Source organism: Triticum urartu, chromosome 6A, assembly GCF_056163025.1.
Source record: "Triticum urartu cultivar PI428250 chromosome 6A, HENAU_Tu73, whole genome shotgun sequence".
Lineage (NCBI taxonomy): Eukaryota > Viridiplantae > Streptophyta > Magnoliopsida > Poales > Poaceae > Triticum > Triticum urartu.
In genome coordinates this window covers 318,719,490-318,729,513 of record NC_141878.1, presented here as the reverse complement: position 1 = coordinate 318,729,513, position 10,024 = coordinate 318,719,490, and the positions used below count along the sequence as shown (strand labels likewise).

General features: G+C 48.3%; 1 protein-coding gene across 1 annotated transcript; it reads right to left on the bottom strand.

Annotated features, from left to right (window-relative positions):
* Window positions 1-3,748: 3,748 nt before the first annotated feature.
* Window positions 3,749-9,025, bottom strand: LOC125513389 (uncharacterized). The gene is made up of 5 exons (XM_048678497.2): window positions 8,717-9,025; window positions 8,454-8,627; window positions 4,982-6,155; window positions 4,542-4,900; window positions 3,749-4,456 (listed from the first exon to the last, which is right to left on the bottom strand). Exons 1-5 carry the CDS (start codon window positions 8,729-8,731, stop codon window positions 4,427-4,429), a joined length of 1,752 nt encoding a protein of 583 aa, XP_048534454.2. The 5' UTR covers window positions 8,732-9,025; the 3' UTR covers window positions 3,749-4,426.
* Between the last annotated feature and the right edge of the window lie 999 nt (window positions 9,026-10,024).

Here is a 10,024-nt window from a genome sequence, read left to right as displayed (position 1 = left end):
AGTCTAAACGACGCCCTAAGGGCTGTATATATGGAGGAAGAGGAGGGAATTTCGTGGCCCTTGAGGGTGGGGTCCGAAACCAACCCTAACTCTTGTTTCCCCACACATACGGACTCTAAAAATAGCCTATACTTAAGTATTTCGAAATTACATGGGCCTGGCCCATTAATAAGGTGACGCAGCACCTAGAATAGCCTATGGACGAATATTATGAAGTGGCATCTTGTATATTTCGTCCAAGGCTTCATGCACTCCTTATGGCGGCTTCAAAGTCCTGAAATCATCACTTGTAACTCCGTTCTTGATCCCCTTGCGCATGCCATCAACTCCATGCCTGTTCTTGCTCCAATGTTCATCCTTCTCCAAGCTAGGCCCTTCATTTGTAAGCAAAACAAATGTATCCAATTTAGGCAGCATCATAATCTCATGAACATTAGAATCATTACCAAGAAACGAAAGTACCTGGTAATTTAATTGGCGTGCGCGAGCTCTAGTAATTGGTCCAGTATATGTAACAGTAGGGGCTGTGGGTGTAACAATGGTATTGATGTCCTCATCACAGAGAGGGAAAGTGAGGAGTAGAGGAGAAGGGAGAAGAAGGCAGGCGAAGGAAGGAGAGATGGGGCAGGAGCGGTGGAGCTGCTGGTCTGCTCCAGCGGGCGGCGCGGACGTGGTGGCGGGGTCGAGGTTCTTGGGAACGAGGGCGCCATGGGAGGAGCATGAGAGGAGCTCAGGGTAGGAGGCGCGCTAGTTGGTGGATGGATCTGGAGAGGTGGTTGGCTCGGGATGGATCCCGAGAGAACAGAGGCGGCGGCGGACACGGATGGATGGGACATTAATCCTAAACTTTAGGGTTAGGGTCTATTTATAGAAAGGGGTTAGCTTGAGGTAGTTATTGGGTCATCCGATCACGATTGGACGTCTCCGGGAAAAATAGGTAGAGAGTCCAAAAAAAGAAACCAAAGATATCTTAGGGATGTTTGGGGGTGATCCGGACCCATCGGTCACGACTGCTCAGGTCGGATTCAGGACAACTTTCGGACGCGCGCGAGGGGTCTGAGTAAAGTGTAGAGAGGGTCAAAGGGCCAGACAAGAGGGACTCAGAAAACTCGATTGGTCTCGAAACGGTCAACGAAGGCAAGGGGTTTGATGGGCTCAGAAAAGAGAGTGAAGAGAGCGGTCCGGTTGATTTGAGAGAAGGTCAACCGAGACAAGGAAGAAGCGGCAACTACTAGTGCATGCAAGTTCTATGAAAACATGTGAATGCAATGCACATGATGAATGCAACAAACAAATAAAACACACGATGACAACGAAGAACATGGAAGGCGTCTGGAGCATCGGTCTCGGGCGGTTACAAGCTGGCATGCGGACTCAAGCCGGACATCAAGCGAACACGCGATGCATCCATATCGTGTCGGTGTGGATGCAAATCCGACCTAATTACGGACAAAGAATGTCTTTGCGCCTACGCGTTAGGGCGTGATTTTGGCCTCGCGAACTCAACGACATAACCGAATGAAATGGGTCGGTCGGTTGGAGTAGCCCTAAGTGATGGGAACTCTCGTCTTCTTCATCGGACGCGCCTTTGCTGCATGATGTGAACAGAAAGTCCTCTTGTTGAAACATAGTACACAACCGCCAACGTAAGAAACTTCGCCACCCGTGTGGATTGATTAGTGTAGAGAGATAGGTTTGGCAATGCAACACACAATAACATTGATCGGGCGCATATGCACGTATATATGGTGTACAATGTGGGCCTCGACCTCTACTATACAAAGACTAGGAGGTGCGCCAAGATATACAATATACATGCAAAACCATATATTCAACACCGCCCCCCCCCCTATGCAGTCGAAGCGTCGCCGGAGATGCGGAGACTGGACCTAAACTCCTCAAAGACGGGAGTAGGAAATCCCTTAGTCATCACATCAACGAACTGTTGCGCCGTCGGGACATGGAGAACCCGAAAGCGCCCAAGGGCCACTTGCTCGCGAACGAAGTGAACGAGCTCAATATGCTTCGTGCGGCGATGATGAACTGGGTTGGCAGAGATGTTGTCGCAGTACACAAGCGTGGCCTTGTGAACATCACAAAGCAACTCCTGGAGAAGTTGAGAAGCTAGGAGCATTCGGCGACGGCGTTAGCCACTGCCCGATACTCTGCCTCGGCGCTCGAGCGGGAAACCATGAGCTGTCGCTTGGACGACCAAGAGATCAGTGAGGCCCCAAGGTAGACACAGGAGCGGAGTGTAGTGCTGCTAGTAAAGAAGGATCCCAGGGCGTTGGAGGGAGCGCCGGTGCCGACGGATGCAGCTGCGGTTGCGGTGGTAGTGCCGAGAGCAGCGGAGGGAGACCGCCTACCTGAGGCAGCGGTCCATAGGGCGTCAGATAGCCATAGGGCAGCGGAGGCACGTACTGCTGCGGGGCAGCATGCAGTGCCTGGTGAGTCGCCATATGAGCACCGAAGTGGCCGGGGACGGGAGCGAGCGGGACCGGCATAGAATACGCGTGGACAACACCCGTCCATGGGTCCTGCCCGGCGTACCATGGTGCCAGCTGGTACTGCTGCTGCTGCTGTTGGTGGGGTGCCCCTCCCTGGGTACCCGCCGGCTGCGGCTTGCGACCGCGGCGGCTGCCTCGGCGGCGATCGGCAGTGGGCACCTACTGGACCGGCGGTGGCGGTAGGGGGTAGCCCGGCGGTGGTGGATGCGGGGCACCACCGCGAGATGTCCCCGCAGCGAGGGTGGTGTGGGTAGCCCGAGTACGCGTCATCTGCATCCGTCGCTTCTCCAGTTTCAGGTACGCCACAACCTTGGGGAACGTCAGGTTGGGATGAGGGTGAGGTTGGAGGTAGCATTCCGAACTCCTCGTTCAGGCCGGCGGGGAGAGTACTAAGAAGAAGCTCAGTGGAAACCTTCTCGTCGAGATCACGGAGCTCATCAGAGAGCTTCTTGAGGCGCATGCAAAAGTCGTCAATAGACGAGTCATGCTGCTGACACCTAAAAAACTCGCTGTGCAAGAAAACCTTGCGCTGAAGCTTGTTGTCGGTGAAGAGGCCGTTGAGCTTCGTCCAAACGGCATGATCATCATCCTCATCAGAGACCATCGTGTGGGAAAGATCCTTCGAGATGGTGGTGTAGAACCAGCGGATGAGAGTGGCATCGATGGTCATCCACTCGTCATCGTTCACCATGAGGCTGGAGTCCACAGAGCCGACGTGATCCCGGAGATCGTACTCACGGAAGACAAGAGAAAAAATATGTTTTTCAGGCATAGTAGGTGGAGGTATTGTGATCGAGGATGACGGGAACACGACCAAGGATGTTGAGGTCACGGATGAGAATGGGATCGGGACCGACGAACGGATTGGTGCGGGAGATGGAGGAGCCGGGGGACGACATGATGCAGCGAGAGGGAGGGAGGTGCGGCGGCTATGGAGAACATCAGCGGCGGGAGGGATTGCCGCGGCTGTGAGGGAGGGCAGCGACGGCGGGGTGGGATAGCGCGGCGGCTGTAGTGCAGGCGCGGCGGCTGCGATGCAGGAGGGCAAGGGACGGCGGCTCCGGTGCAGGAGGACAGGGGACAGCAACGGCGATGGGTGCAATAGCGACGACGAGGTTAGGGTTTTGAAGGTAGGGGCGGAAGCTAGGGTGGGGGCGGCGGCGGCTTGGGGAAGACACGGCGCCGACGACGGCTAAGGGTTAGGGTAGGATCAAAGGTATGATACCATGTAGAGAGATAGGTTTGGCAATGCAACACACAATAACATTGATCGGGTGCATATGCACGTATATATGATATACAATGTGGGCCTCGACCTCTACTATACAAAGACTAGAAGGTGGGCTGAGATATACAATATACATGCAAAACCATACATTCAACAATTAGAAAGTACCATAGAACCATTATCACAAGGGGTCCACCAAAACACTACATTATATTAAAGAAAAAACTTCATTGTCTTCCGCACGCGCCAAACCAATTTTATCTTTTATGAAATCCCAACACCACCAAGGCTCGGGAATAGAGGCTGCTTTCAACTTCGTAGAACCGCTTTTTTGCTCCAGAAAGCAATCCTTTCCCGATCGAGTTTCCGATGACCCCACATAATAATTCAAAAATAATCACCTGCTTATAAACCAATAGTTTCAATTCAACATCTACTAAATAACAGTTCCAAATTCATTACCTAATTTGTACATTCTTCTAAAATAACAACTGGCTGAGGTATATGTTAAGTCACTCTTTGTTGCATGCTAAACTATGATCCAGATTTCTTGATCGCTCTGCTGCTGCTTGCCGCCAGATGTAGTTTCTCGTCCGTTGAAGAATCTATTGCATCACTTATTGAAGCATATCTCTTAACCATCATTGCACTGAACCCATCCGGCCTTTCAGGTTTATGCATTGCAAAATTCTTACCACTTCAGCTCTGACAACAAAATGAGCTGCAAAACAAGATTTGTCAAACACTTGGATACATATAATGCATCGTAAGTGGACGTGCAGCACACAGAAAATAAAATAACAGACCTGTTGGGCAACATGGGCTAGTTGGTTGTCGCCTTTAGGTGATTCTACGAAGTGATTTTGTGTCTCAGGCTTTGCCTGAGACTCTTGTTTGTCAGCTAGACTAACCAGACTGCTGCTGTTCAAAGACACATTCTTCCGTTTCCTGCGATTGAATGTGTATTTGATACATCTCACACCTTCAGGTTGCATGGAAACACCGGATGCTGCTTTCGCATTTTGTTCTTTCTCCAAGGAGCTGATGATTAAATGATCAGCTCTGTCTGAAGTTAAATTGCAACTTTCATCCACTTTAACTTCTTTCCTTTTTGCTGAATTATTCTCCGGTGTTCTGCAGTCAGGATGCTTCGCTCGTAATTCACCTGCATAATTTTAGGCTAGTTAGAGTTCAATCTACATAAAAAAGGTATTTCATGTAAACACACAAGGTTTCTAATAGGTACCTTCACCATCAACTTGACTTTTGGTTGACTGAAATACTAGTGGGGAGCTGTCCCCAGACTGAAATTGATCATTATTGGCACCACTAGAATGAATCAGAATTTTAGTCACATCACTTAAAACGGAAGCATTATTTATGGCAGATGTATCAGAGTGATCATCTATCCTTTCAGAGCTCTGCCCATTCTCAAAAATGGTATCCTCATTGGTTGATCTTAGCAGATTGTTACCTGGAACACTTTTGGACTCAGAACAACCAGCTTCAAAAACCCTAACCATCTTAGATCTTTTTCTCCTTGTCGCTCGCATGTTGCTGATTGCATGTGCATCTATTGGGCCAGGGGAGGCCATGCAAGAATTGAAGTCAGCAACCTTCCCACCCATCAACAAATCGTCCTTCAAATCAGTTAACCCCTCACCACTATGTCCGGAAAACAAATTTGGAGGTGAAAGATCATGTTCGAGTGCCTGAAGAAGCAGCAAACACCCGTTTTCATCAGAGGTGCCAGATGATTTATCTTCTGTTTTAACATGCACATCAGAACTATCATGCTTATAACCAGGCCTGCTTCGTTGACCTCTCTTGCGCTTGCAGTTCGCCAGAAACTTTGTTTGAAGTATCTGTTCGATGGTGGATCTCGTCTGTCTAGTGCTCCTAACACTATCGCTCTTTCCAGTCTTTGAATGGTTATTCGACGCACTAGCCTCCTTGCTGCTTTGTTTAGAGGAGTCTGCAGCAGGATCCCGCTGTTTAAGAGCGCGAATGCGCTGTGTACACCCATTACGATACAACTCACGTTTCTTATTTCTTGCTATAAATGATGGCATATCAGAACCACGATGATACAGGTTTTCCATGTTTACAACAGCTCCATTTTCCTTGGCGTCACTGGAAACGCGGCAAACGGTATTTTTGTCCTTTGATGACAAACTTCTATTTTGGAGATGCACCTTAGAACGAGAGATCTTGCTTTTATTTGAACCAATCTTACCACAGGTTGGAAGGATATTCATTCTTTCCTCTGCTAAAGTTTTCCGTGTCTCCTCCAATTTGGTATTTGCTCTCTGCAGCTCAACTTGAAGGGATGCCACATTATTTCGAGCATCATGTAATTGCTCCTGAAGTTCACTGATCTTTCTAACATGTGCCAAAGATTGCAATTCCACCTGCTTCATCTGTGAACATGAAAAAAAGTTTCAAACATGCATAACTTAAAACTGAGACAATTAAAAAGGCTACAACTAGTTAAAAATGTAATCATATTTGAGCAAATGAAAGCTAAATTAACTGGACAAGTATTGGTGCAGTTGCAAACATTCTTTAAACAAAAATCAGCATCAACAGCTGATGGCGTATCAATCCAATTGACTGGTGCAAATCATTCTATTCAACTTGTCAGTATGATTAAGACTTGATTCTATAAAATGTGGCATGCATGCAGCCCTTGTGTAACTGGTCGGATCAACTGTGGATGTTGGGGAGCTAGCTCACCCTCCTTGTGTTATTTTTATAGGGAACACTAGAAAATATAGGAGATTCGTTCGATTAGCTGAAGCTAGGCAATGCAACACATGTAAGATAGTATTCTCCATCTGTCTGAGCGATTTACTCACTGCGCTGATGGAAGAGTAATTATTGACATACAATATGAATGGAAGATAACTACAACATAACTCGAATAACTTAATGTTAATATTTATAGAACCCCAGCAATGATTGGAGAAGATCAGTGGAGGAATTCAGGATATCATCCTGGCAATAGATAGTAGAACAAGCACGATGGCCTTAACATGTGAATATAACATCCTCCCACATGATTGGCATTGCCACATAGTGATTCGACAGAAATACCGCACAGGCATACATCAATGGACACTGCAACCATCAGCAAGCCCATACAACTGTCAATAAGGATTCATAGGTGAAGATCACAACCAGTCATCAACCCTAGACACTTGTAAATTGTAACTCTGGCAGGGTTGGTTTGGCCAATCGACATGTGCTATACATGTACCCTAGGCAAGAGGTTTGGGTTTCTATGAAATGAAAATTTATTAAAGAGGGAAAGCATTCATTTTTGTTTACGAGTACTAGTTGAGTGTCCATATATTCCTCCCGGAGTAATGAAAAAGTGCAAGCATGTGGCATATCAATCTTTATTCAACTACAATAGTCAAAACAATTAACTAGAACTTGAGAAGAAATAAGAAAAGGTAACAAACAAATAGCATAATAAAATACAAAAATTATACACATTATAAAAAACAAGACCGCGGAGATAGTAGACAGACTAAAATCACCAAGTAGTACTAGGAAAATAAGAGTAGGGAGACATAAGCTAGGTTGATTTGTAAAAGGGGGATTGCGGAAATAGTATGAACCACGTTTGTCTTCTATTCTTAAACGTGACAATGAATAGATACTTGTGCGCTCATTGCTTCTTAGCAGTGACTCAGAGTTATCCATGGTTTGGGTAGAAGATCAGGATTAGTTGTTGTGGCCTTCAAGTTGCAAGCCTAAATTCAAGAATGCCTTTTACAACCATGGTTGCATTTGCCTAGAACAAGATGGGGCCTTTTCAAAGGTTCTATGCTACTAGGCAACGATCATAAAAAAATGAAATTCAATCTGCAAGATCACTTGAAAAAAATGGGACGGGATTTAGGGAACTATATTCACCAACATTGAAGTGCCACTGCCTGTAAAATACTTCAGCTTTTCAAACAGTTAAAGTAAATTGCTATAAGAAATTAAGTTATTCATCCCTTTCATGGTTACACCACAACAATCTGAACAGATCACAAAATTACTACGTGAACAAGTACAAGGACTGGTAAAGCAGATCGGTAATATTGTAGTCTATACGGCATATCATCAATATGCCATCCGATTTATGAGCTTACAAATTGCCAAATTTGCCTCATATCACAAAAAAAAGTTGTAACAGTAAACGGATTTGGAGAAACTAAATCACAAGGTTTCTTAATGCTCATGTCCTACTCGAGCAACCTGCCGATTGTCTGAAGAGCAAGAGAACCTTCCCATGTCTGGAAGCCCGCGGCAATCCAATCAGATAGAGAAAATCCCCTTTCAAATGTCTAAATTCCATCAAGAGTGGATGAAGTATAAGCACGAAATCGCGCCAGGCTCCAGCTTCCCTAATCTGTTAACAAGGCGAGAACATACCCTCTCAAACAAGCTCCAAACGGCAGGCACATCGGACAAACATGGTTTGGGATTTGCACCGTCAACATCTCGCGAACAGAAACCAGAAGAATTCCGAAGGACAACCTAAGCAATCGGTTCCCAAAACCTGCCCTAAAACGCGCATACTCTCAAACACCCGAACTCCAAACTTCCCGTACGCTCACACATCGGCAAAACCAACTCAACTCGAACGCAACCACCGACCCAATCATCCATCCAACCAAAGTAAATCAAAGCAAGCGATTCGAACGGGGGGGCAGTCGTACCCTGTCCTTCATGATATTCTTCAGCCGGACGAGAGCCGCGACGCCATCCTCCTTGGCCGCCGCAATCCCTCCGGTCAGCACGGCCACGCTCCGCTCCGCCGCCAGCACCCGCGCCGCCGACTCCTTGGCCATATTTAGCATGATTGCCGCGTACGCCTTCCGCAGCCCCTCCACCTGCGCACACAAAAAACACCCCGTCAGCGCGAAGCAGACTGCGATGGCGCCGGCGGCGGGAGGTTTCGGTTTTGGAAGCGGAAATTCACCTGCGAGTCCGCCATTTTTTTGAGCCGAAGGAAACCTGAGGTGGAAGGAAGGCGGTTGGAATAGAGGAGGGGAAATGGGATGGGGTGGAGCGAAGGTAGGCGCGGCCGCGGCCGCTCTACTGGTTTTCGCTACTGGCTGCTGCCGTCCGTTGGGGGGCTCGGTTCCATTTTTTGCGCCCCTTGAGTTTTGGGGGTGGAGGCGGAGGCGGAGGCTCAACTTCCCTAATGTTCTAGGCTGGCGGAGAGGTCCCTCGGCTTTGGGTATATTGCATTCTGTAGTGATGTAGAACGTCTTATATTACTTTACAAGGGGAGAACGGAGGAAAAAGATCTTGATCGGCCGACCAGCTTGGCGCTCACGCCGGTTGCACGCGCGCTGTCTGATCTACGCAAGATCCCACACCCATGCGTCTTTTATGCCACGTGTTTTTCCGGCCCACACCAATCTCTTCCCCAGCCTTACCCTCTCGATTTTTCTCCTCAAAAATGTTTTCTGCATGCCCGACTTCACCTTCCCTCCCTCACCAACACTCGTAGCAAGTGGGTATCGATTTGCAGCGCTTCTGCTAGACACCCTGACCATCGTTGCCTGCTGCCACAAGCTAGGGACCGCCATGACAAGGCGCTCCTTCTTTTTTCCTCCCCGAGCTCTACTTTTTCTCCAAGGCAACCAGGGCGAGAGCACGTGACCCCCACGCGAATCAATGCTGCCAGGGGTGGCCGGAGCCCGCTTTAAATGGTGCGACAAGCGATGTGGGGACGGCCACCGTCGATGATGGAATTGGCCAGTTAGGATGATGCAACCCCGAGTGGGGGCGCTTTAAACGGCCCGTGTCGATGCTGGAACCCCAAGCGGGGATGTTGGGAGCTGCCGACATCGATGCTAGGGAGTGGATGGCTATGATGTTGCCGAGGTGTGGTTTGGAACCAGTGAGGCGAGGTGTTGCAATGGCGACATGGTTCCTAGGACCGGCAAAGTGTGGTGCTAGAAACAGTAGTGAGGCGAGGTGTTATGGCAAGGCTGCTACTGCTAGGAGCGGCCAAGCAAGGTATGTAGTAAGGAGATTGGTGGGTGTGTTACGTACGTGGGGACAGCCAGTGACGACGAGCTTCCGCGGGCACGGGGACAATTTTTCACCTGCCTTTTTGATTGAATCCGAAGGGACGAAAGGAAGACATTTATGTAGGATCCAACGGTTGATGCCTAGGTGATCGGACGATATACAGGGTGACCAATCTAATGCCTGCGTCGGTCGGCCTTTCATTGAATAGGTTGCCCTTTTTGAGGGAACGGGTAGTTTCTTTGGT